At 44.1% G+C, this 27,952-nt stretch overlaps 1 protein-coding gene across 1 annotated transcript; it reads right to left on the reverse strand.

Moving 5' to 3' along the window:
* Nucleotides 1-1,016: 1,016 nt before the first annotated feature.
* Nucleotides 1,017-27,952, reverse strand: LOC147428709 (uncharacterized). Its single transcript, XM_086497411.1, has 5 exons — nt 27,419-27,952; nt 1,907-2,099; nt 1,689-1,820; nt 1,529-1,610; nt 1,017-1,328 (listed from the first exon to the last, which is right to left on the reverse strand). Exons 1-5 carry the CDS (start codon nt 27,898-27,900, stop codon nt 1,168-1,170), a joined length of 1,050 nt encoding a protein of 349 aa, XP_086353537.1. The 5' UTR covers nt 27,901-27,952; the 3' UTR covers nt 1,017-1,167.

Genomic DNA, 27,952 nt, shown 5'->3' on the forward strand with positions numbered 1-27,952 from the left:
ATATAGTCTCACCTGCTGCTGCTATTGGACACTTTAAAGTTTCTGAGCTGCTACTCAGCTACTACAATAGCCTTTAAAAGATTAGGAAGTCTCAACAAATTTTGATTTGTCTATTGACTGCACTTAATTGTACAGACCCCTTTTGTATTCTGCTCTACTGCAAAGATTGTCCTAAATTGCTGTAATCCCTACTAGGGTTGGTTTCTTTCTTATATATAATTCCTTTCTTCGTATCAAGTCGCAAGAGGAATGGGTTTCCTCTAACTGAAGTTCTACATTCCCATTTCTTATTCTAGGCCCAAGATGATTCAAAAAAGCATCATCTCCACATAAGATGACAATAACTGAGTTGTCAACAATTGCGTGCATTTATGTGGCCTTACAGATTGCATATGGCAATACCACCACAATTTTCTCCAGACAGCACAATAGATAGTTGCAACGGGCAAACAACTAAAGAGTAAAGTAACCTCACAATGGCTCATGGAACAATCAGGAGACTGATAGAATTCCTCCACTCTCCTATACAATAGGGATCACTCGACACTCCTTCACAGACAACAATCACATCAGGACTTGCAATGACCACAAGTAGAGCATCATTTGGACCATTCTTTACAGCCAGTAGACAAGAAGCTTTTACAGAGACCTTTCTTGCAGCATTAAGTAAGAAAGTGCTGCACGTGAACCGAACTCATGCTTGCTACTATGCACTTATATGGAAAGGGAAGTATCAGAAAGGCAAAGATTTCAGTACATACATTTGGTTAAATGAATCAAAAGCATGGGTGATTATCTTCATAGAGGCTTGTAAATCGTCGCTCTTAACCCAAATATCACCCACTTGTGATACCACAGCCCCCTATCTATGTGACAATCACTTCATGGCAACTAAATATAATTACACCACCTGCTGACATTATGCCACCCACAGCTTCTCAAGGTGATGAGCGCCTCACGCTACTGAGCAACACTGATACTCGAGCATGTACATTCATTTTTCTGAATCTAATCCAAGCACACATCAAGCTGCTCTAGCTATCAGATTACTCACCGTGTCAAAATGTCCAACTGCACCCTGATTTGCTTACAAAGCACACAAAGCCTTGGTCCAAGTATGATTTCAACATAAGGCGATTACCACACAATGGGATCTAACATGCCATGTCAGATCCTGCTGACACAAAAAAGTATCCCAACCACCCTGACATCAGCATTGCAGATGGCAATCACTTTGCGACCTGCTAGAATAACAAATATTGAAGAGTCGATTTCCTCTTCCAAAAATGGCAGCAACTCAAAAGGTGAATAATCTAGTGTCCCGCATTCTGTCATGTCAAAATCAACCAATCATTGGATTGATTTATAGAATTCTGAAATTATTGCTTTTCTGTACTTGCACTGCTCAATTCCAAGCCACAAATATGATGTGTTGAAGAGCCCCACGTGTCTTCCCCAAAGCTAAGAAAGAACAATATACTACCATAACCAAGTCAAGCAGTCTGCGTGTTTTCAAAAATCTTTGTACTTGGACCATACACCCTGTTGCAGCGCTCCTCAAAAGAGCCCACCAGACGAGAGACAACTTCGTGGAAAAATTTGTTTGCTACCTGCATGACAAGCATCACAAACGTCAAATGCACGACTGCCACAAGCACAAAAATCCAGGCTTAATGAGCGTGACTTACTTGTCGATAGAGAGGAGACCTAAACTGGAATTTCACTGAAAAATGGAGGTTACAAGTGCCTGGCTTTGGTCCTGGCTTGAACTCCCAAACATTGATCAAATACTCAAAAAGATTGCTTTGAGAAACTGATGTCTGCATAGCCACGGCAACAGACACAACTGTTGAAAAACAGGAAACCTCGGTGCTGCCATTCAAATTTTGAAGAGACTCTGATTTACCTTAATCAGTGAAGGCTGCTTTAATTCAACATGTGATATGTAGCGTTCGGCAAGGAACTTGAATCCAATCTCAAGTTCTGCCTCTAAAGCATCATCCTTTCGCCAAACAACAGTGGATCTTTGACACCATGGCACAAAATCTTGATACAAATCCACTGCTGCCACCACCGCAAATAGCTGTTCTGGAGTATACCTGTAAACATCTCTCTCTCTCTCTCTCTCTCTCTCTCTCTCTCTCTCTCTCTCTCTCTCTCTCTCTCTCTCTCTCTCTCTCTCTCAAAGCTTTTGACACAGTACCCAGAGCTAGATTGATGCGCAGATTACAGGAAATGGGAGTACCCACAGAGCTCATTTGGGGGATCATGGCATTATACAGATCGGTGGTAGGGCATGTACGCACCCCGGAGGGACTCTCAATACCGGTTCACTCCACTATCGGGGTGAAGCAGGGTTGCCTGCTCTCTCCTACTCTTTTCGGTATGTATGTGGATGAGGTTTCTGACTACATTGATAGGGACGGGGATAAAGGTGCACAATTGGCAGGGACATGGATTCCACTTTTGTTATATGCGGACGATATTGTGTTGATCTCCGAATCCCCAGAGGGAATGCAACGCCAATTGGATGCTTTGCATACGTTTGCCCACGAAAGTGGTTTGTCTGTCAACCTTGGTAAAACCAAGGTTATGGTGTTTAATACCACTCCACAGTGGATCAGGAGATCAGCACCTACATTCACATACGGCCAGGAAACTGTGGAGTACACAGACGCTTACACTTACCTTGGAGTGGTTTTCACTGGACCCACACTCTCACTCGGAAGAGAAGCAGAGACCAGACTGACTAGAGCCCACGCAGCATTGGGTAGATTAGAGAGGATGTGTTCGCAGGTTCAGTTTCAGGAACCCCGGACGAAGCTCTGGCTTTTTGACACCTTGGTGGCCTCAGCATTGCTCTATGGGGTTGAGATATGGGGACCTTCATTGGATCACCACGGGAGGCCGGGTTGCACAGACGGATGGGGGAACATGGAGAAACCTCTCGTCTCTATGATCTCGCGGCTCATTAGAGCCAAGGCATCAGTACCACGGGCCATTATCCGAGCAGACTACTGTGAAGCGTTGCTATGGCTGGATCACAGGACACTGCTCTTTACAATATCAAGAAGCTGGATGGAACCAATTTCCCATTGTGGAAGAAGCAGATTTGGCACGTGTTGGTACAAAAGAAGCAGATAAAACCTATAAAGCTCAAGGGGATAAAACCAGAAGAAATGGACGAAGATGAATGGAGCGAAATGGATGAATTGGCACTTTCTACCATTATGCTGACTTTGGCAGAAAGCGTTTACTTCAATGTAGCAGACAAGATGTCGGCTTATCAAGCATGGTTAAAGCTGAGTGATCTTTATGAGAAGCAGAGTGCAGCTTCACAGGTATACTGGCTTAAGAAGCTTGTTGACTTGAAGATGAAAGAAGGGACACCTATGTCCAATCATCTGAATGAATTCAACACAATCTACAGTCAATTGTAAGCTCAAGGTGTCAAGTTTGATGAACCTATTAGAGCTATGTTCCTGTTGATCACATTGCCGGAAAGTTGGGACACTTTTCGCACAGCTTTGAGTAATTCTGCACCTCCAGATGGTTTGAACATAGCAGGTGTAGAAGGAAGTCTGCTTACTGAAGAAACCAATCGAAAGACAATGGACAAAGGCAAAGGAACAGCCTTAGTTGTCAGGGGAAGGACCAAAGAAAAGTACAAAGGTGGAAAGAGGAATCAATCTCGTAGCAAGTCCCGCAGTGCTAAAGGCAAGAGTGACATAGAATGCTACCATTGTGGCAAGAAGGGTCACATGAAAAGAGACTGCAGAGAATGGAAAGCAGAAAAAGGCAAAGAGAAAGCTGAAGACCATGGTGAGAAGAACAAGTCCTCAGTGAAGATTCAAGAAATATATGTGACAAACACTGTTGCAGAGGATGACAGTCTAGTGTCAGGAGACATCTACTTCTTGAAGAATACAATGGACTCAGCTCTTCTTACAACATCTGATGGAAATGCACTGAGTGACTGGATTATAGACTCAGGGGCATCACTTCATGTGTCTCCAAACAAGGAGTGGTTTACCTCTTATGTGACCACTAAAGATCATGTTCGGCTAGGCAATGGGCAGACATGTGAGATCTTAGGTGTTGGAGATGTTCGATTGAAGTTTCAGAATGGCTCTTCTTTCACGCTGAAGAATGTGAGACATGTTCCCGCAATTACAAAGAGCTTGATCAGCACAGGTTTACTTGATGATGCTGGCTACGTCACCACTTTTGAACTTACTGCTCCTTACAATCCTCCTCAAAATGGTGTTGCTGAGAGGATGAATAGGACCATACAAGAGAAGGTCAGAAGTATGTTGTCTAATGCACAGCTGCCAAATGGGTTTTGGCCTGAAGCTGTATCAACAGCTGTTCATCTTGTAAATAGATCTCCTAGCAAGGTTTTGCAGAAGGATTCAGTGCCAGAGATGGTATGGTCAAGCAAAATGCCCTCATACAAGCATCTCAGAGTCTTTGGCTGTGAGGCATATACTCACGTTCCAAAGGAATTTAGGAACAAACTTGAGCCAAAGAGTAGAAAGTGCATCTTTCTAGGCTATGGTAATTCTGGTGAGATGGGGTACAGACTTTGGGATCCCGAATCCAGAAAGGTTGTCCGCAGCAATGATGTTCACTTTAATGAATCCAAATATCATTCTAAACCAGAGAGGGTTGAGGAGATTAGAAGAGTTGTCTTCCAAGAAGATGGACCTGCACGTGCAAGACAAAATGTCAGGGCTCAAGAGGAGCAAGGACAGGATAGATTGGAACCACAGGTTGTGACTGAGCCTAAGCCACCTTTGTGCGTAGATCTGGCCGTATCACCCGACCTCCTGATACGTTTGTTCCATCTATGAACTATGTCATGTTGATTGATTGCAATGAGCCTTCATGTTACAAGGAAGCAGTGCAAATGAAGGACTCCGGGAATTGGCAATTGGCCATGCAGTCAGAGATGACAGCTCTGCATAAAAACCAGACATGGAAGCTAGTTAAATTACCACAGGGCAAAAAGGCTCTACCTTGTAAATGGGTTTACAGGTATAAGATCACCGCTCATGATAGTCAGCCAAAGTACAAAGCAAGCCTTGTTGCCAAGGGCTTTAAGCAAGAACAAGGCATTGACTTTGATTAAGTCTTCTCTCCGGTGGTCAAGATGACTACATTGAGATGCTTTCTTGCATTGGTTGCCATATTAGATTTGGTGTTGCACCAAATGGATGTCAAGACAGCGTTCTTGCATGGTGATTTAGATGTGGAAATTTACATGCAGCAGCCAGAAGGGTTTGTTGAGAAAGGCAAGGAAGATTTGGTATGCCAATTGTTAAAGAGTCTTTATGGCTTAAAACAATCACCGAGGGCATGGTACCATAAGTTCCACAAGTTTATGCTTTCTCAAGGCTACAAACGTAGTGAGTTCGATCACTGTCTATATACAAAGAAGGCTAAGGATGGCAGTTGGCTGATCCTTATTTTGTATGTGGATGACATGTTGATTGCTGGCAAGCACTTGGAAGAAATTTCAGCTTTGAAGTCAAAGATGGCAAAATCGTTTGACATGAAAGACATAGGTGAGGCAAGTCATATACTTGGTATGCGCATTGAGAGAGACAGATCAAAGAAGTTGATTTGGTTATCTCAAACAGAGTATATTGACAAGGTTTTGCAACGTTTCAATATGGAGAAGGGAAAGGCATTGAGTGTTCCATTGCCACCATATGTGAAACTTAGCAAACAAGATTGTCCTATGTCTGAGGAAGAACAGGCTGAAATGGATAAGATTCCATATGCGTCTGCAGTGGGTAGTTTAATGTATGCAATGATTGCTACTCGCCCAGACATTGCATTTGCAGTGGGAGTAGTAAGTCGATACATGTCAAACCCAGGCAAGAAACATTGGGAGGCAGTGAAAGGAATATTGAGATACCTGAAAGCTACAAAGAGTATGCGTATATGCTATGGGAGTCGGGAGCTAAGTGTAAAGGGTTTTACAGACTCAGATTATGCAGGTGACTTAGACAACCGAAGGTCTACGTCAGGGTATGTCTTTACATTGGCTGGTGGAGCAGTATCATGGCGTTCTAGATTACAAGATTGTGTTACTCAGTCTACTACAGAGGCTGAATATGTTGCAACATCAGAGGCATGCAAAGAATCAATTTGGCTTAATCGACTAGTAACAGATTTGGGAATCAAAGAAGAGATGCATGTGTTATATTGTGATAGTCAAAGTGCTATACAATTGGCTCGCAATCCAGTTTATCACTCAAAGACAAAGCATGTGGATGTGAAGTATCATTTCATCAGGGAAATGCTCGAGGATAAGCAACTTCAGCTTGTCAAAGTTCACACCACAAAAAATCCTGCTGATCCACTTACAAAAGGACTTCCCTCAGAGAGCTTTGCGCATTTTCGCAAGCAGTTAGGTGTAGGGTAGTACATCACTTCTCTACATCTCTTGTATATTAGCTTGTATAGTAGCTTCTCTCACACTTAAAGTACCACATTGGACTTTAAGTGGGAGGTTGTTGGGGTATAAAGCCCAATGTGGTCGCCCAGGTAAGTGGACGGGCCGCCAAGTATGTACACATATTCTTTTGTAAAAACCTAATAAGAACTCACTATGCTCTACACATTACAGTAGAGCAAGTTCACCATATCGTCGTGCTCTTCTTCTCGCACTCTCTTTCGCGTCACACTTCTGCTCGTACTCCTTCACACCATGCCAGTTTGGCCCCCCTCGTGGTCGTCCTAGACCAGGCCAACAGCAGTGGGTTCCCACAGGGAACAGTTTCGACCCCCTACAACAGGACGAGACCCGATTTTCACCCTCCACCTCAGCTTCACCACCGACAACCCCTCCTCCTCCCATGCCACTAAACACCCCCCCCCAAATCGCCCCCCGTTGCTGCCCCCTCCCCTCCCATTCCACCCAATAGCCACATTGCTTCCTCATCCTCTCCCGCTTCTGCCCCACAGCAGGCCTCGGGGACAGGATCTTCATCGCTTGCTAGGAGGTCCCTTGGCAGCGCTTTTGCCATGAGCCGCTTGGCGAGAGAGGAGCAGACTTTCCTGCGGACCCCGTTCTAGTGCAGACGTCTCCCTTTGCCGCAATCCCTCAGGGATTGATGAGTTTCGACATCCGTCGTCGGTGGGACTTCTTGGCCTATGACTTTACATGATTGCTTGGCGACTCTTCACCAAACTTTGAGGCAGCTTGCTTCAGAGTCCATGTACTGTTTCTTGTAGCTACATAGATAGAGGCCCTGGACACAACAGTCGGTTTCTCTTTTCCTCTGTGCGGCAGGGACCAATCAGAGTGGCCCTTGGACTCCGTGAAGGACTGGCTTCAGGCTCAAGCTCTTGAGTTCTCTCACCACATAGGAGACTTGGGGGTTACAGATTTGGTACACACTCTGTGGGCGTTGGCCAAGTTCCCGATGACACCTTCGGACACAGCATGATGTAGACACGTTGTGGTACACTTTTTTGCTAGCACACAGAGCCCACCATCCTATGTAAATATACATGAGGACTGTTGGACACAACGAGAGCCCGACGGACGGCACGCTCTTCTTTGGCCTAGGTTGGACAATCTTTAGAGTCACACCTATCCCGAGGTCGCTCGGGATGCAAATTACTCCCCATCCAAGACGCGGCCTCGAAAATAACAAGGTTGGTTGCTGTTGCAACATCGGTTTTCTCTCACCGACTCCATGAGGGTTGTCTCATGGAATGTGCAGGGATTAGGAGGACCCTAGTTTCAACGCCAGCGGAGTCGGTTGCGGCAGGATGTAAGGTGCAGCGGAATGAATGTTGAACTTTGCTCAAGATCAGTGCTCCGAATTGTGTTCAAGGTTCCTTTTACTTACGGAAGGGAGAGCCTTCCGTTCCTTTAGTGAGAGAGTGCAATGGACACAAACAAAGTAAATGGACACTGTGAATGGACGTGCATGAGACTGAGACATAGAGAAGAGAATACGACACCAGAGACGTTGTAAAACCCTCCTCCGAAGGCCCCACTCTCTATGGCGAGAGTGGTCTACTTATGATTGTTCAAATCTCTACAATGCTTGGACTTGCTGACAATGTCGACGACGATGAGGACGACGACAAGACGGGCTGAAATCTGCAAATCTTTATCTGCTGAATTCTGACTCTATGTCGGGGACGATGTCGATGGCGATGATGCGACGACGGCGCGCTGAAAACGTAGATGCTGAAATCTGCATTTTCCGGGCTGAAACTGCAAACTTGGATGGATCCCACCGTGCGGCGAGGAACTACTGAGGGAAGGTGAGATCTGTGAGGTTCGGGGGTGTTCTACTGCCGGTACTGACTGCTGCAAACTGAAAACGCTGATGCTTAATGAGGTTCCGTCGCGAAGATCTGCAAAAACGCTGAGTTGTCTTGCAGATGCAAAAACGCTAGGGCTAATAATTGTCCTGCTGTGGAAATCTGCTAACGCTAGGGCTGATCTGCTTCTTGCTATCGCCAGGAATCTGCAAGATCCAAAAACGCTGGCTGATCTCGTCCAAAACGCTAGGTTGATGTTGTGGAGCAAAAACGCTAGGCCTCTTGGGGGTTCTGCTGAGAAGTTGCTTGTTGAGCGTGTGCTCCTGCTGCCTCTTCTGCCAGAAAGTGCTAGCACTAGGTTTTTATTTATACAAACTTAGCAAAATTGCCCTACCTACTTTCCAACAAAAGTCACTTAAAAATAATAAGTGAAAAATGTCAAAAATAGGGAAAATAGGCCTATGCACTGTAAAAATGCTACTGATGGGATCTGACTGGAATCTGATGGTCATGCTGTGTGCAACCAGAGGATATGCATCTAATCTAAGTGTTTGGACATGCACGGTCTGCGAACAGACTCACAAAAGTGCCAGATCACTTCCTATTCTAGAGTGACTTGACTGAACTGAACCCTGGTCATGCTGTAGCTTGTCTACGGACACATAGGGTTGGATGTGTCACGTGACGTCCCCTCCTTTTCAAAGTGAGGTATTGGTACCGAAATGTATGGTGTCGAGGGAGATCGCCAATAACATCCGAAATCCTGGAAAGGACTCTTCGCCGGCCCACCCTGATGTGTGGGTCGTGCGGTACTTGAACTTCATAAAGGTCTGCAACGCTTGCTTCTTTGGGCCGCGCCGAAAGCGACACAAAGTCTTCTGTGGCTCCTTTGATGCTTCAACTTCGTCTAGAGTCATGCTTCTTTCTTCTTCAAGAATCTCCAAAGCTGAAAATTCTTGAAACCACTTCCAACACAAAATCATGAACATACCCATTCCATGTACAGTGAGTAGAAAAAATCTTGTCTTTCTCAAAGACTGTGCATGCAATGTAGATGAACAAAGAGACGGAGTGCTAACCCGTTCACCACACACACACAAACAATGAGATCGAATCTTGCTCTTCTGATCTAAAGCAATAAACTGTGGCAATTCACAACGGGAATGCCCATGCTTGGTGCTCATACTTTCATGTGCTCTTTCTACAACTGTGTCATGCCAAGGAAGAGACATCGAATATGACTTCCTTGAATGCATACTTTTCAGCTTTTCATGAGAATTCCACATACATCTGTGCTCATCCATGAGTGAAACGTGCTCAACGTACAATATGTCATGCCTAGAAAAAGGGATCACATAAAGACGGTGACTAGAATGCAGGAAAGCATCGCGAACGAAACACTCAAACACTGCGTGCTGACTCATTCGAACATATAATACTTCCTGTGGGGGTTCTTGAGGCCTAGGCTCGAGAGCCAAGATCGGTTCGTCGTGTTTGATCGAATCTGAAACGAGGTTAGCTTCGCTAAAAAAAGCATCAACTAAACCATCATCCTTGTGAACAATCACGTCATCTTTATGCAAATCATCATGCTTGTGAGAAATCACATCTTGATCATCATGCAAATCATATTGCTTGTCATTGTCAGTCAAATCATCATGCTCATCATTATCATTCAAATCATCATGCTTATCATCATACAAATCCTATGTGTCATGCTTGGGAGAAGAAGAGACTAAGAGAGTCTCCGTTTCCTGATTCTGTGCAAACTGCGCCTGCACAATAGAAAAAAGTCGCCACAACTCTTTCATGTGTTGGTCGCCCTTCTCTTGTCTTGCTTTCTTCTCGCGATCAAATTCTGCTTGTCTTACTTTGGCTTCCAAGCGTGCTTGCTCGCGCTCACGCGCTATGGCTGCCATTTTGTCTTGGTACTAACGATCAATTTCTGCCATTCTTTTTGTTGTTCTTGCTTCGCGTTCTAACTCCCTGTTCCTCATCCTCTTGTCGAAAGCCTCCATAGGAGTTAGTGCAATCCTTGGCGTAGATGGGGAAGGAGGAGAGTCGGAAAAACCTCCTGGTGGGGAAAATTCTTCGTCGCCTCTCTCATGCACATCACCTCCAAGCGAAGTATTCATTCCGCTTCGAGTGATGACCGTACACTGTGATCTTGGGTTCTTAAGTTCACGAGGAACTTGGGTTCTTGTGGGTCTTGACTCTTGGGTTCTTGGGTTCTTAAGGGTCTTGAGTTCTTGAGGTTCTTGAGGTTCTTCTTCCGCTTGCAATCTGTGTTCGAGAAGGAACTTCTCTTCACCCGAGTACTGCTCTTTTCCGCGGGCGCAAACCCTTGGCAGCCTTGCGCTCACACCAAGGTTGCTTTTTCCTACCTCACGTCGATTGGCCGGCCGCTAAGTGCACGGTCCACTCTCAATGAGTGAAAAGAGGCACAAGGGGAGGCTGGACAAGCTCTTCTTTCCTGGGATTCCTGTCACTCTTCAAAAACACCATTAGGAATCGACACGCCCAAGTGAACTTGTGTTTGTGCGACCACAAGCAAAAAAATTCTTGTGATTCTTGTGGTTCTTTCCTTGAGTGATACAGAACACTGCCAAAGCTCTGATGCCAATGGAAGGTGCAGCGGAATGAATGTTGAACTTTGCTCAAGATGAGTGCTCCAAACTGTGCTCAAGGTTCCTTTTACTTACGGAAGGGAGAGCCTTCCGTTCCTTTAGTGAGAGAGTGCAATGGACATAGACAAAGTGAATGGACACTGTCAATGGACGTGCATGAGACTAAGAGATAGAGAAGAGAATACGACACTAGAGACGTAAAACCCTCCTCCGAAGGCCCCACTCTCTATGGCCAAAGTGGTCTACATATGATTGCACAAATCTCTACAATGCTAGGACTTGCCGACGATGAGGACGACGAGATGGGCTGAAATCTGAAAACTCTAAAGGCTGGAATCTGCAAATCTTTATCTGCTGAATTCTGACTCTATGTCGGGGACGATGTCGATGGCGACGATACGACGACGACGCACTAAAAACGCAGATGCTGAAATCTGTGTTTTCCGGGCTGAAACTGCAAACTTCGATGGATCCCACCGTGCGGCGAGGAACTGTTGCGGAAGGTGAGATCTGCGAGGTTCGGGGGTTTTCTACTGCGGGTACTAACTGCTGAAAACTGAAAATGCTGATGCTTAATGAGGTTCCGTCGCGAAGATCTGCAAAAACGCTGAGTTGTCTTGCAGATGCAAAAACGCTAGGGCTGAAAATTGTCCTACTGTGGAAATCTGCTAATGCTAGGGCTGATCTGCTTCTTGCTATCGCCAGGAATCTGCAAGATCCAAAAAATTTGGCTGATCTGGTCCAAAACGCTAGGTTGATGCTGTGAAGCAAAAACGCTAGGCCTCTTGGGGTTTTGCTGAGAAGTTGCCTGTTGAGCGTATGCTCCTGCTGCCTCTTCTACCAGAAAGTACTATGCTAGGTTTTTACTTATACAAACTTAGCAAAATTGCCCTACCTACTTTCCAACAAAAGTCACTTAAAAATAATAAGTGAAAAATGTCAAAAATAGGGAAAATAGGCCTATGCACTGTAAAAATGCTACTCATGGGATCTGACTGGAATCTGATGGTCATGCTGTGTGCAACCAGAGGATATGCATCTAATCTAAGTGTCTGGACATGCACGGTCTGTGAACAGACTCACAAAAATGCAAGATCACTTCCTATTCTAGACTGACTTGACTGAACTGAACCCTGGTCATGCTGTAGCTTGTCCATGGACACATAGGGTTGGATTTGCCACGTGACACAGGAGCTTCAGCAATGCCTTGTGGGTGGTGGGATTGATATTCTTATGCTTCAAGAGAATCATCTTTGTGAGAGCCACATTAGACGATGTGGTCAGATTTTGCGTGGTCGCTATGAGACATTTTGGTCAGCTGCATTTGGACCTGGTGGTATCCAAAGAGGGGTATGTATGACTATTGCGGACTCATGGCAGCACGCCATTGTGGGCATAGGTATTATTGTGCCAGGAACGGCTCAATGGATTCCTATGCAGGTTCAGGGTTGCCTCGTGGGCTTCCTAAACATATAAGCGCCCAATGTGGCAAGTGCACGAGCAGTGTTTTCGTCTCATATTGTAGAGTCTCTGCCGCATGCAGAGAGCAATGGTGTATTTGGAGAGACTTCAACATGCTAGAGGACCCCTCTAACAGGATTGGAGGTAGCCATGCTACTGTGCACGGGGCTGAGTTTGCAGCTTGGGAGCGTCTATTTCTGACTTTCAGGGTTTCTGATATTTGGCAGCATTCAGGCTTTGTGAGCCCCCCATGCAGCTTGTCTTTCTCTCGCTCTAACTGCAGAGTAGGACGAGTGAATCTACTACCTAGTGACCACATCTGTGACACGGGTGGATATGTCTGCATTCTAGCAGGGACTACTTTTTCCAACCATGCATCACTGATCCTCACTGTGTGACAGACAGACAGAGGAGGAGGGAGCACGATGTTGCACATCCCTGAGAGAATCTTGCTGGATCTAGAGCTTAGAGAGCGAGTGGTGGCACTTTGGACGAATAGCTTGGACATGCAAGACATCCCTACTGGTAGAGTGGCCTTTGGATTTGCTAAGCTTAGTCACTTCTTCCTCCAAGAGTCTGCATCTCGCTTGGCTACAGCCAGGGAGGAGGAGAAGCGTCTCCGACAGGGCGTTGTTTCCTTGCAGAGAATGCAGGAACATCACCCAGTCAGTCCTTGGTTGGAGGAGCAGTTGCAGCAGGCTCGACAGGAGCTGGCTAACATTGAGGAGAGGCGTCATGAGTTTGCCTTGCATCAACAGGCATCTCAGTGGATCTAGCTGGGTGACAGAGTTACTGGGGAGTTCTTTGAGACAGTGGGTCCCCTCCATGCGTACACGAGTGTCAGCGAGTTGAGAAGACCCGATGGGCCAGTTGCTTCAAAGCCTAAGGATATGCGTGCAATTGCGACCGACTTTTATCGTGATTAGCTGTCAGCTGAGCCTCAGTCAGAGCGTCGGGATGCATGCAGAGAGCAGGTTTGGGCACAGATGCCTTGCCTTGTTACTGAGGAGATGCGTCAAAAACTAGAGCTCCCCCTCCAGCTAGAGGAGCTCCATGAGGCCCTCAGAGCACTCCCCCGGGGTAGCTATTCGAGAGAGGATGGTTTGACTCCCAGCTTCTTCTTAAAGTACTGGGACTTGCTTGGTTCAGATCTTTGCAACGCATTTCAGTACATCTTGCATACTTGAGGGATGTCTAACAGCATGAGTGAGGGCTTGATTTACCTTATTCTCAAGGAGGGAGGCTCCTTGGATGAGATTCGACAATGGCAACCCATCACCATTCTCAATTGAGCCTACAAAATTCTAGCAAAGGCAACTTGATGATTCAACCACTACTAGAGAGCATTATACATGGGACCAAGATAGGTTTTGTCAAGGAGCGTAGTATCCTTGACAACATCTTCACTTTCTCTGCTTTTTACATTATTTTTAGCTTTTCGTGTTTTTTGGCATTTTTGAAAAGTAACGCGCTTTTTAGATGACCTAAACATAAAAATATTATTTTTAGCTACCGTCGAGTTTAAAAACGACCACCCGAAGAAAAATCGAGATTAAACGAAATTTTTACGGGAACTATTTTTATAAAAAAGCGACCCGTAAATACGCCGGGACAGTACAAGAAAGTCATAATTATGTCGGGACATCAAAGTGAAGCATAGTCTAGTCACCGTCTCATTAGTTGAAGGGATACTAGCCAAATAGTCATATTTTACCGTAAAAATTGAAGGGAAATTGGGAGAGTTGATTGTCAAAAGCTAAGCCATGTTTTTAGCAAAGTGCCCAAAAGCATGCAACTGAGACGACAGCGCTAGTAGCTTGCTTGGGCATCAATCCAACCTCCTACAGAGTTTACAAAGTTACCTGCAAGCCTCAGTTTTCAAATGCCGACAGTTACATCTACTACCGCACGGCGATACATACGTATTATACGGAGTGGTACAAGCTCTTCATCACCATCTCTATAAGCTCTTCTCTCGCGTTCGCAGAAAGAAGAAGAAGAAGAAGAATACTCTCTCTCTACTTGCTTACTATCTCCTCTTCTTTTCAAGGTGTACGCGCTCTCTAACGGCTTTCCTCGTGAAAGCCTCTACATAGCTCTCATCACCGCTCTTGCGGCAAAGCAAGAAGCCATTCGACAGCCTCTAATCAATCCTAAAGCATGGTGAGAAGCTCTAAACTCCATAACCATCATCTCTTTCTCTCTCTATGTCGTTTTCTAAGTAGCTACCCTCTCGGTGGTTGCTTTTTCGTATACGAATGCATGTATGGATTTGCCGAGTGTGTATAAAGTTGCATGTTTAGCACGTTGATTTATACACATGATGTGTTTATGGTCATGTGTGTGCATAAAAAGCGCTTTTCGTTCCACGTCACAAAGACGGTAGGAACAATGAATCAGGCATTTAAACCAGAGATAAAACACATCATTTAGAACATTTTCTCTCTTAGATGTCATGTGAAAATCCCACACAGCTTACTACCCACTGCACACTGTCAAAATTTTGGACCCTAGGCTCGAAAAACCACTATATAGATTTATCGGATGAGCAAACCTACTTAGTCAACTAAAAAGCTTGATTAAACTTGATGGTAAATGTATCTAGGTCTGCGAAATCACTTTCTGAGTGTGAGTTATTAACAGGGTTTACCTACGCGTGTAAGAGTGCTTTTAAGGAGGAGTACCATATGACGTCGTGAGTTGGTCGAGCTGTTTATATATGAATTATAGTTTGTTTTGGTGAGTTGATTTTCAAGTGTTAGATGTCCATAAACTTATATGAGGGTATATGGTTAATCATTCCGAATGGCAGATATAAATAAAGTGGCTTTCTGCAAAGTGATGTAATAAGGTGTTAGTCTATATTATGGAGTTGAGCTTGATGAATTGGTTTGAGATCAAACACTTTCATTTGCGTGTTATGCATGCAACCGAAAATGGCAAAAGTTGTTTTTCGCATATATGTGAAGTTATGGTTTATGGTCGGCCCAAGTATCGGAGCTGTTTTGCATCATGTTTATGTTGATAGAATGATGTCATATGATGTATGGAACCTCATGGATGGCTGTGGATGCCTTATGTGCATGTGTATGTTGCTTTCCACCCTTTTTAGGTCAAAACTAGCTCTATGTGCTAGGAGGTGAGGTAAAGTCGTAGTACATCACTTATGCATGATTTGATGTTGTCAAAATTGGATTTTGATCTCATGTTTAGTCGCTGGTCAGACTTATTTTATGCATAGAAGGTTCATGTCTTACGAGCCATGTATATGGGCTCACTTTGATTGTAGTGGATATGTCAAACTCCAAGTGTGAGATTTGGTTCAATATGGAATATGGTTTATGGTTAAGGGCTGAGATCCCTCATGGATTATGGTTGCGATTTTTATTGTGGAAGCCGGTGTGGCTCTTTGATCTTTTTTTTATATGGTTATGTTGTTGAAATGCTACCGGAATTGCAAGTTCCCACTTACTGCTTGACTCGCATGACTTAGCCTCTTTATAAGTAAGAGGTTCACCCTCATCTGACAACATTACATGATGCAAAGAGGGATTAAATCGTTGCGGTTGCCTTCTCAAATAAGTTGACCTGCGTACCCAATGATCTACATTCTCAGGCAACGGTTCTACTTCATGAGGCAACTCATTTTCAACTCTATCATGATGCTGAAAATCATTTTCAGCCAATTCAAGTGGTTGTCCATCCTCATTAGGAGCATCAATATCATGTCCTACCTCTTTTAGCTCAAGGTTAACCGGTTGATAATCAATTTCAACTTGCGGTAATGCATCATGAGGCTCTTTTTCAACATCAACGGGTGGCACGAGAAGCTGAAATCTGACTGTTTTCTTGTCAAAATCAAATTTTGTAGCATTCTTAAGCAATTTTCCTCATTGAACACTACATCTCGGCTGTGAATTACCTTTCTAATTCCCCATAACCTAAGAAGATTCCTTTAATGGACTTCATATCAAGCTTTGTTCTCAAGTCATTGCGTACATGAACAAAAGCTTCAAATGATCATAAGAGACAGGTTTGCCAGACCAAACCTCCTCTGGAATGTCATTTTTCAGCCTACTATTAGGAGAGCGATTGCAAATATGAACTGCAGTTTTTAATGTCTCTCCCCCAAAACTCTTGGGAAAGATTAGCGGTGGACAACATGCAATGCACTCTCTCACATAAAGTACGGTTGTACCTCTCAGCCACACCATTCGAAGACGGATTATAAGGGGCTGTCAAGTTTCAACTCCCTTTTGATTCCATTATCATCACAAAAACGCTGAAATTCAACAGATACATATTCTCCTCCATTGTCCGACCTGAGACATTTAAGCTTAACACTCTTTTGAGTAGTGACAAAAGGATGAAACTTCTCAAAAGCATTAAAAGTCTAACTCTTACTTTTCAACAAATGCACCCATCCTTTTCTAGTACAGTCAATAAATGTAACAAAATACAATGCATCACCAAAAGACTTAACAGCATAGTGTATACATCGGAGTAAATAAGATCGAGAGGATTAGCTTTGCGAGTGACACCAGAGTAATAAGAAGATTTCTTTTGCTTTCCATAAAGACAATCGTTACAAAAATCCAAGTTTTTGCCTTTTACATCAACCCTCTTCAAAGAGAAAAGCACATCAATACCCTTTTGGCTCATATAGGCAAGTCTCTTATGCCACAATTCCGTATGTGAAGCAACTTCAGCGACAGCAAGAAACTTGCCAAGCAAAGCTTTACATCAAAGATAGTACAAAGTACCTCTTTTAGACCCTTTTGCAACAAGCATAGAGCCCTTAAGTAACTTCCATGAAACCCCAGCAAAGATGGTAGTAAAACCATGTGCATCTAATTGGCCAGCTGATAGCAAACTTTTCTTAATGCCTGGTACAAACCTGACATCATTCAATACAAGCTCTTGACCATTGTTAAGGGCCAAGCGCATGGTACCCATTCCCTCAATATTGCAAGCAAAATTATCACCACGATCTGTTGAAAACGCTTTGTCCTGTGATGTCTCTGCGGTGAAGACCTGCTGGAAACACTAGGTATTTGTGAAGCTAGGGCGATTTGATGAAAAACGCTAGGATGGGATCTTGCTTGGAGGGGAAACCACCAAGATTCTTGCTTGAGAAGTTGCCTGTTGAGCTTGGCTCTTGTTGCCTCTTCTGCCAATTAGTGCTAGTCTAGGTTTGCTTATATACAAACTTGCTCGATTTGCCCTATCTACTTTCCAACAAAAGTCGCTTAAAAATAATAAGTGAAAAATATCAAAAATAGGTAAAATAGGCTAAATGCATTGGAAAATTCCCCTAAAGGATTCTGATGGATTCGGATGGGAATGCTTACGATCATGTTGTGTGCAACCAGAGGATATGCATCTACACTAAGTGACTGGGCATGCACGGTCTACGTATAGACTCACAAAAGTGCCAGATCACTTCCTATTCTAGACTAACTTGACTGAACTGAACCCTGGTCATGCTGTAGCTTGTCCACGGAACAAAGTGAGGTACCGGTACCGATCGTATGGCATCGAGGGAGATCGCCAATAGCATCTGGAATCCCGGAAGGGACTCTCGCCGGCCCACCCTAATGTGTGGGTCGTACGATACTTAAACTTCATAAAGGTCTGCAATGCTTGCTTCTTTGGACCGCGCCGAAAGCGACACAAAGTCTTCTGTGGCTCCTTTGATGCTTCAACTTCGTCGAGTGTCATGCTTCTTTCTTCTTCAAGAATCTCCATGGCTGAAAATTCCTGAAACCATTTCCAACACAAAACCATGAACATACCTAATCCATGTAAAGTGACTGGAAAAAATCTCGTCTTCCTCAAAGAATCTGCATGCAATGTAGATGAACAAAGAGACGGAGTGCCAAACCGTTCACTACACACACGCAAACAATGAGATCGAATCTTTCTCTTCTGGTCTAAATCAATCAACTGTGGCAAAACACAATGGAAATGTCCACCCTTGGTGCTCATACTTTCATGTGCTCGTTCTACGAATGTGTCATGCCAAGGAAGAGACATGAAATGTGACTTCCTTGAACCCATACTTTTCAGCTTTTCATGAACAATCCGCATACATTCGTGTTCACTCATGATGAAACGTGCTCAACATACAATATGTCATGCCTAGAAAAAGGGATCACATAGAGACGCTGACTAAAATACAGGAAACGATCACGAATGAAACACTCGAACAATGCGTGCGTATCAATCATGCGAACACATAATACTTCCTGTGAGGGTTCTTGAGACCTAGGCTCGAGAGCCAAGATCGGTTCTTCCTGCGGGGGTTCTTTAGACCTAGGCTCAAGAGCCAAGATTGATTCTTCGTGATTGATCGAATCTACAACGAGGTTAGCTTCGCTAGAAAAAGCATTCACTAACTCGTCCTTCTTGTGAACAATAACATCTTCTTCATGCAAATCATCATGCTTGTGAGAAATCACATCTTGATCATGCAAATCATCATACTCATCATTAACATCCAAATCATCATGCTTCTCATAACCATGCAAATCATGTGTGTCATGCTTGGGAGAAGAAGAGACTGAGAGAGTCTCCTTCTCCTAAATCCTTTCAATCTTGTCCTGCATATTAGCAATGAGAGAGGGAGAATGAACAACTTCCTCTCCACGAATGACAATGGGAGAGTCACTTTTGGCATTGAGAGTGGAAGTGTTAGCCTCCCAATCAATGAGAGGGTTAAGCTCACGAAACCATGGAGTGCCCAAAATCATATCACATCCTGAAAGAGGAGAGACAAAAAATCTTTTACGGAAAGTAGCTTGTTGAATTGTGAACACAACACCAAGGCACTCTTGCGTGATGAGAGAGTCCATACCGAGAACAAAGCCAGAGACCTCGAGAGAAGATTTCTGACTAACCTCTAGGCGGGCTCTCTCAACAAGAGAGGGACTGATCACATCATGCATACTACCTGGGTCAAACAATATGACAAAACGCTGCCCCGACATATGACCATAACATTTAATGAGAGAATCATCAATGGGAGGGTCAGGAGAAACTTGGGACACACTCCTGTTATCATTAATTGCATTGACAGAGGAAGTGGGTTCTGTGGATTCTTTAGATTCATTCGTTTCAAGCTTAGGACATGTTCTTTTAATGTGACCCTTAATGTGACAATGAAAACAACGACCTTTCTTAGAATAAGTGCTTTGCTCTTTCGACGTGATGTATCCTCCTACAATTCCTTGTGCTACCTTTTCATCCGGAGTAAGCTTAGGTTTAGCAATTGTGTTAGACTTACCCTTAGGTTCATTGGAAGAATTATTTTCTGAGAGACTATTGGAAGATTGGTTAGAAGAGTTACCGTTCTTACCGTTTTGAGGGTTCTGAGAAGTCTGCTAGGTACTCGTGAAAATCTTGTTCTCCTTAGGCTTTCCCTTGTTGTGCTTCATCTTCTGTGCGAGAGCAATCGCTACCGCCTTGTTGAGATCGATTGGGTCGAAGACTTCTACATCAAACTTAATATAGTCGTCTAACCCAAAAAGGAATGCCTCTTTGCGTTCCTCATTCTCCTTGGCTTCCTTTCGTTCTACTTTTCTTTCTAGTTGTGCCATCATCTCCATCATCGACTTGACCATCACCTCCATAGAATTTGGTACAACTCGTGGCGTAGATGGGGAAGGGGGAGGGTCGGGAAAGTCTCCTGGTGAGGAAAGCTCTTCTTCGCCACTCCCATGCTCATCACCTGTATGCGAAGTATCCATTCCGCTTCGGGTGACGACCATGCACTATGATCTATGGTTTTAAGTTCACGAGGAACTTGGGTTCTTGTGGGTCTTGGGTTCTTGGGTTCTTGAGGGTCTTGAGGTTCTTGAGGTTCTTAAGGTTCTTCTTTCGCTTGCAAACCGTGTTTAAGAAGGATCTTTAAGAAGGATCTTCTCTTCACCCGAGTTCTTCTCTTTTCCACGGGCGTACTCCTTGGCGGCCTTGCGCTCACACCAAGGTTGCTTTTTCCCACCTCACGTCGATTGGCCGGCCGCTAAGTGCACGGCCCGCTCTCAATGAGTGAAAAGAGGCACAAAGGAAGGCTGTACAAGCCCTTCTTTCCTGGGATTCCTGTCACTCTTCAAAAACACGATTAGGAATCAACACGCCCAAGCGAACTTGGGTTCGTGCGACCGCAACAAGCAAAAACAAATTCTTGTGATTCTTGTGGTTCTTTCCTTGAGTGATACAGAACACTGCCAAAGCTCTGATACCAATGTAAGGTGCAACGGAATGAATGTTTGAACTTTGCTCAAGATGAGTGCTCCGAACTGTGCTCAAGGTTCCTTTTTGTTCTAATGGAAGGGAGAGCCTTCCGTTCTTAATGAGAGAGTGCAATGAACACAAACAAAGTGAATGGACACTGTGCGTGAAAGTGTATGAGACTGAGAGATAGAGAGAGAAGAGAAATACGACACCAGAGACGACGTAAAACCCTCCTCCGAAGGCCCCACTCTCATTGGCGAGAGTGGTCTACTATTGATTGCACAAACTGGTACAATGGGAATGCATGTGACTGATGCAAGTCTAGGCTACATCGGTGACGATGACGGTGATGGCGAGAACGACCTAAGGGCTGAAATCTGCAATCTTTTATCTGCTGTCCAAAAACGCTATGGGCTGAAATCTGTTGTTGCCGAAAACGCTATGGAAAACGCTGATTTTGCCGGTCTTTAGGGCTGAAAATCTGCATCTACTGTAGGGCTGGAATGGCTATGGAAACTCGCTGAAAATGACCTGCTGAAAATCTGCAATGGCTGAAAATCTGCAGCGCTTCTTGCTGGAATGAAAAACGCTAGTCTGGCTGATGCTTGGCAATGAGGATCTGCTGAAAACGCTTTGTCATGTGATGTCTCTGCGGTGAAGACCTGCTGGAAACGCTAGGTATCTGTGAAGTTAGGGCGATTTGATGAAAAACGCTAGGATGGGATCTTGCTTGGAGGGGAAACCACCAAGGTTCTTGCTTGAGAAGTTACCTGTTGAGCTTGGCTCCTGTTGCCTCTTCTGCCAATTAGTGCTAGTCTAGGTTTGCTTATATACAAACTTACTCAATTTGCCCTACCTACTTTCCAACAAAAGTCACTTAAAAATAATAAGTGAAAAATGACAAAAATAGGTAAAATAGGCTAAATGCACTGGAAAATTCCCCTGAAGGATTCTGATGGATTCTGATGGGAATGCTTATGATCATGCTGTGTGCAACCAGAGGATATGCATCTACACTAAGTGACTGGCCATGCACGGTCTACGAATAGACTCACAAAAGTGCCAGATCATTTCCTATTCTAGATTGACTTGACTGAACTGAACCCTGGTCATGCTGTAGCTTGTCCACGGACACATAGGATTGGATGTGTCACGTGACACCTCCTACATGAGGCATTCGAGCTTGAAGCCGGTGAAGCAGCAACTCCTTCCAAGGCTTCTCCCGCGGAAGCAGTCCTCTGACCACAAACTTTTCAAGAAGGGCTCTGCTCTGTTGTGCTAGGTCGACGCGCCCTGACCAAAGAAAATTCATGATCAGCCTCTCCTGCTGGCTAATACAGGAGCTTGAGAAGATCTAACAAGACGTGGTGTACCACATAGTAGCCAACACCACCTGGTTGGCCACTACAACTCTGCCTGCCAAAGAAAGTTGTACCGAACTCCAACACAGCAACTTCCTCTTGATGCTGGAGGGGAGTAGATGGTTGCTCAAGGGACAAGTTCAAGCCAACCTGACAACCCAGATAGCGAACTGGAGTCCTGGGAGAATCCACCTCAAACCCTCACCTAGCGACCAATCAGGCGTAGGAGCACTACCAACCCAGAAAGCTACTGTCTTCCTTCAATTGATCAGTGCGCCTGATGCACAACAACATTCAGAGATACCCCTCCTCAAGGGTCTATACATAAAATACACAATTTACACTTTTATATAATTTTTGAATATACAATTTCAATATACATCAGAGTTGCGGAAGCGTTTGCATAGGGGAGGAGTTCTCAGTGTCCGGCCTAGCATTGAGTTTAGGCCATGAGCCGAGCTGAATCAAGAGGCACCTAGCGAATAGTGCTACCTCTGAAAAGGTGATATGAATGAAAAGCGTACTCGAGAAAAATAACATTGTGGAGGGTGAATATAAGTGTACACCGCATTGCAGGAAGATGGAGAGAGACAATAGTGGAGGATGAAATAGAGTGCGCAGAGACACATGAGAATGACAAAAGAGAATCTTTAAATGCCTCATCTAAATGAAACATGCAACCATGTATTAATGCAATAACAAATTTTGCGTATACCATAACATCAAAATATAACAAAATGACTAGCAGAGCACCGGACCCTGTTGAGGGATCGACAAATCCACCCATCCACTTCCGCTCTACTACGGACAGAGAGAATTTCACTTTGCCGGGAGCAAGCCAGAACATCTTTAACCTACCTGAGCCAGACATAGGCTGAGGCTGCTTTGCCTCCCTCCATGAACTTGAGCTCTGAAAGGATCCCAAGTACCAGTAGATGGTAGGGTATCAACACCAACCAACCAGTTTAGGCGCCACGTCTCTTCGATGCCCAGCATCGGGTGTTTAGGCAAAGCCAAGGCAAAATCCCCGACGCGTTAGCCGTGTAGGTCGTTCAAACCTCGACGCACTATCCGTGTAGATGAGCCTAACAAAAAAGAAGACCTAGGCAACACCTCCGATCCAACAAGGCCCCAGGTCAACAACCCTTTAATCTAAGGCAGCAATGTAGGTGATCCTAGTCTTGTAGCGACGCTGTCATGAGAAACATAACACATGAGTCCAATCACAATAGCATCTTCCATATGTATAAACAATCTTTTCCAAGCAGTCGGATTGTAGAGGGTCTCTACCCTTACACGTCCACCACAAACCATCAAAACCACACTATGACCCAATCCAAAACCATAAACCATAATCCAATCACATCACAATTAAGATCGTGGATGAAAAAGCCAAGTACAAGGCAAGATTGGTTGCAAAAGGATATGCACAAAAAGAAGGAATTGATTTTCAAGAAATCTTTTTCCCTTTTGTAAAGCTTATAACGTTACGTGTCCTTTTTGCTCTCGTTGCGGTGCTTGATTTGAAATTGAATCAAATGGATGTAAAGACAGCGTTTTTGCATGGTGATATTGAGGAGGACATATACATGAAACAACCTAAGGGTTTTGTAGTTCCTACACGTAGTATGCAAACTGAAAAGGGCTCTTTATAGTTTGAGACAATCATCACGACAGTGGTATAATAAGTTTAACATTTTGATGTTGTCTCAAGGCTTTAAACGCAGACATACAGATCATTGTTTGTATACGAAAAGGGATGAAGATGGTAGTCCCATCATACTTGTTCCCTATGTTGATGACATGCTGCTTGCTGAAAGACATAAGACTAGTCTCGATGCTTTGAAGCGTAAGCTAAATTCAGCACACGATTTACGCTGACATGCCACGTGGAACTACTAATCCTTGAAATTGTGCTTGCAGATTTTTGACAGTTTTGCGCATGCTTTGGCAACAGATCTACTTTTGGGCGCAAGGGCTTTTGGTTTTAAGAGCTTTAGGGGCTCTGCTTTTGGGCATCCCTTGTACTGTTTATAATTGCCCTGAGGGCCAATCTTTGACGAGCATCTTAACGTAGAGTCTCAGAGAGAATTGGACCCTCAGGGAGTTGTACCTTGGTGAAGCGAAAGTAAAGAAATACCGAGAGGGGCGCCAAGCTTTGGGGCTAGTGCATCTAGGGACGAAACTTCAAGTTCCGTGTCGAATTTCCACTTCTCTCTCGCTGTCTAGTCAAGTTCAATTATTTGCAGATTTTTGTTTGTGTGTTGCTATTGATTTCTCGCTTGAAGTGTCTAAACCTGTAATAGTGGTATCATAGATCAGAACGATTCTTCTTCTGAGAAGGATCCGATCCTTTCTGCAGCACACATGGATTCTCGCAGAGAATCCAACCGAGGCAACACCCCTTGGAATGATGGTCCGCGGGGAGATGAAGAAAGGTAAAATCCAAGTGAGGGAACAAAGGAAACCAAAAGAGATTTTAGCAAATTTTTTGAGGAGTTGGGAGATTTTTGCAAATTTCTTGCGGAGAATCTCAACAGAGCGGAGTAGTGCATGTTGACACGTGCATGAAAAGATTGATCACGTAGGACCCGAAATATGTGAACCTCCTGAAGAATTACCCCCTTGATGAGGTTCACTCCAGATGGCAAGAGGCCGTCCACTCTCCTCTTGAGTTGGTAATGACACAGAAAGCAAAGCCGAGTGCAGAAAAGCAAAAATGTACTCGCAGAAACAGTTTGACGAAGCTCTTGAAAAGAAGACAAACCAGTTGATGAGAAGCCTAAAGCAATCTCAAAAGAAGAGCATATCAAAAGCTTTTTCCGGTTATTTGGACCGAAAATCGACTTTCGAGGTTGCTCAAAATCCAAGAAGTGTATTCCTTTCAAGGATGACCTAAATTTTTCTTCGTCTTTAGAGAGTTTCACACGTCCGTCTTCCTCTAGTTCTAGCGAGGATGAGAAGATGCGAAAGAAGCAAAGAAAAAGAAAGACTGGAGCAATTCGCTCTGCAAATCCTTGAAAAAGTCTAGAGAGCGTGGAAAGCAATCTAGCAGTTTGAAGCGTCCTCTTCTAATAGTTCAGACAATGAGAAAAAGAGAAAGAAGACCAAGGAGGTCAAGGATGGGGTCAAATAGTCAAGTTCGACACGTTTTCAGGCTATCAAGCCGTTGAATTCATACAACAATTTGACAACGCCTTCTCTGGAGGTCATTTCTTACAACGTTCCAAGGTACAAAGACATCTTATTCGAAAGGAAACGCACAGACATGGTGGTCTACACTCTTGTTGCACAGAGAAGCACCGAAGAAGTGGATAAAATTCACGAAAATTTTTACTTTTGCATGGTTAACAGAAGAATATGAAGATGTCATCACGGCTTTGCATCATCTAAGAATGAAGAAGGAAAACACTTTGGGATGACTATTGCTAGAAGTTTTGAGATACCTTTTCGCCAATGTCGTCGTTTTAGAGGATCACTTTGAAAGACTTGATTGAGTGGTTTTGTTGCGGTCTACCAAAAGACATACGGTGATTTTGTTTGCAAAAGAAGTCTGACTACATTCAGAGACTTATTAGACATGCCAAGCAAGGTTTTGGTGTGCATGCCGGCTCATTGACCTATCCTACGGACTAACCAATGTCCACCTCAATGAGGTAAGAATCTTCCAAGGAAAAGAAAGAACCAAGGGAACCAGTTGATAGTTTATCACAAACTTCCGAAGAAGCAAGGGAATCAACTGATAGTTTATGAGAGAGTTTTGAAGAAGCAAGGGAATCAGCTTATAGTTCATCAAAGATTCAGATTGATGTGCCAGTACTTTGGCAATCCCAGCTGCTTTCTCATTGAAGAGTAAACCATCTTATTCTCCCAAGGCAAGTCATGAGTCCTTCAAACTAAAGACTCGGTAAATACTAGTCCCAAAGCCGCTGTTTTAAAAAGCTTTCGAGATTGCACATCCAAAGCAAAGGCAAGGGCTACTAAAGGATAGGGACAAAGATAAAGGCAAGTTTCATGAGGAAACTAAATTCACCAAGGACTTCATGAGGCATGGTGAAGATCATACGTGTAAAAACTCCAGCCTTCTAGTCCATTAGTAGGTGCCACAATATGCTTCAACCACAACACACACACTTAAACAGCAGAGAAGGGGAAGTGGTGCTCCCAAGATATTAGACTTATCTTCGGGTTATTTATTGATTTCCTTAAAATACGAAGAATATCGAAAAGGCCATCATCAAAGCAATGATTTGGACCTTTGTGTTAAAGTTAGCTTCATTGCTATTTTGACCTATGTGTCAGAGTCCAATACACCCTGCATCTAGCACAAAATGAATTTGACAGACACAGACACTAAAAATGTATTGCATTGGTCTTGGCACGACTATGGACAAAATGTGTTTCTATGTTCATGGTCTTGAAGAGTCTTGGACGTGATACGCTCACAATTCAATGAATGAGAAATCATAGACGTTGCGGTCAACCATTCAATTTTCTATGAGACAATTTGTGCTCAAAATTGCATTTTTATGGCAACCAATGTAGTTGCATTCTCCCAGGTCCATAGTAGCAAACATGCTGCTCAATTGTCCATGGTCATATCTCCACTATGAGCCGCAAAGACGGTGTTAGTCATTTAAGGTATTGTAACTTATTTGGAAAGTTGAAATGGACAAGTTCATTTGGTAAATATATACAAAACCCCACCAGCCGATGTAGGGTAAAACCCCCAACTTAAGGCCATCTAAGAGAGGGAGCTTAGATCTCCGATCTCCGAGCTCAATTATAACCAATCAGTAGCTCATTTGATTCGCTTCGTCGAGAGCTTTACGAAAAAATTGATCTCAACTTTTTTGATGATTGGAGCCGAAAGTTATAAATCCATTTATGCATTCCTGTGTAACAAAAATGGGTATGAAAAAGAAGACACACCAACCCCAAAAGAAAGACATGGGTGCCAACAAGGGTTAAAGTCATCCATTGCCCAATAAAAAGGTTGCATTTCAAAAAAGATGAACGTTGAGCATTCTTTTGAATTGCACAAAGTTGGTTCAGCTTTGTCTTATTATTGGGGGTGTCATTGTCCTTTCTTTGGGGGGTGGTTTTTTATTGGCCCCTTTACCCTAAATAATTCATTCCCAACGCCCAAAGTTGATTATTTTAAACAATCTCTCTCTCTCTCTCTCTCTCTCTCTCTCTCTTATTATAACCAAAACACGTTCCATCCTGGCTTCACTACTTAAGATGTTACTTATGGTCTTGTGTTTGTAACTGCGCTGTGACGAGCTTGCAGATAACAATGTCCTCAATAACTTACGTGACAGTCAAACAGCTTTAAAAAAAAAACTTACAAACTGAAAAGTGCTTGTGTGTTCGGGTTTCTGTGTGTGTGTGTGTGTGTTGGGGGGGGGGGGGGGGGGGGGGGGGTTTGCTAGCAAATACCCGACAATTCGAGTCTCCTCATAGCGCTTTGAGAGGCCAGAATCTTCATCACCATCACCAAGCCCTAGGAAAGTGCGGCGTTGCAAACGCGAGTAAAGAGAAGAGCTTGCTGTTGAAATTGTGGAGGCGGAGAACGGTCCGTGCTCGACACTCAACAGGCTCCCAAAATTGCTGCAAGAAGACGAGTTCGTATTGAAGGGCTGCAGAAGGAGGGGCGGTTTCCAGAAAGAGGCATGGTCCGCAGCAGGCAAGAAGCGAAAGCGCTGCAAAACACTCCTGTTTGCGGCCCTAAGCAAGGACCGCGAGGGTTGCATGACAAAGAGAGAAGTTATGTGCTTTGTTGTGGGAAACCAAAAGGCTAGGACTGTGATGGCGAACTTTTCTGACAACGTCCGCACATGGACTGCACTGACAGCACTGTGATGGCGATCTTTGAAACCTCTGGCGATACGCCTCGAGAATTTATCGGCGGCCCGCGGCATAGGCACCCACCTCCACGTGTAGCGTTTAGAAAAGGCTCCAAGGGAAGAGGGT

Source organism: Adiantum capillus-veneris, chromosome 23 (assembly GCF_014529385.1).
Source record: "Adiantum capillus-veneris isolate H3 chromosome 23, ASM1452938v2, whole genome shotgun sequence".
In the NCBI taxonomy this organism is placed as follows: domain Eukaryota; kingdom Viridiplantae; phylum Streptophyta; class Polypodiopsida; order Polypodiales; family Pteridaceae; genus Adiantum; species Adiantum capillus-veneris.

Excerpts from the sequence above, each read along its gene's own strand:
- LOC147428709 (XM_086497411.1), bottom strand. The coding sequence starts at position 27,900 with ATGCCGCGGGCCGCCGATAAATTCTCGAGGCGTATCGCCAGAGGTTTC. Across the intron at positions 2,100-27,418 it reads GAGGAGACTCGAATTGTCGG|GTATACTCCAGAACAGCTAT; the intron begins GTATTTGCTAGC and ends AGATGTTTACAG. Across the intron at positions 1,611-1,688 it reads GGTCTCCTCTCTATCGACAA|GTAGCAAACAAATTTTTCCA; the intron begins GTAAGTCACGCT and ends CTTGTCATGCAG.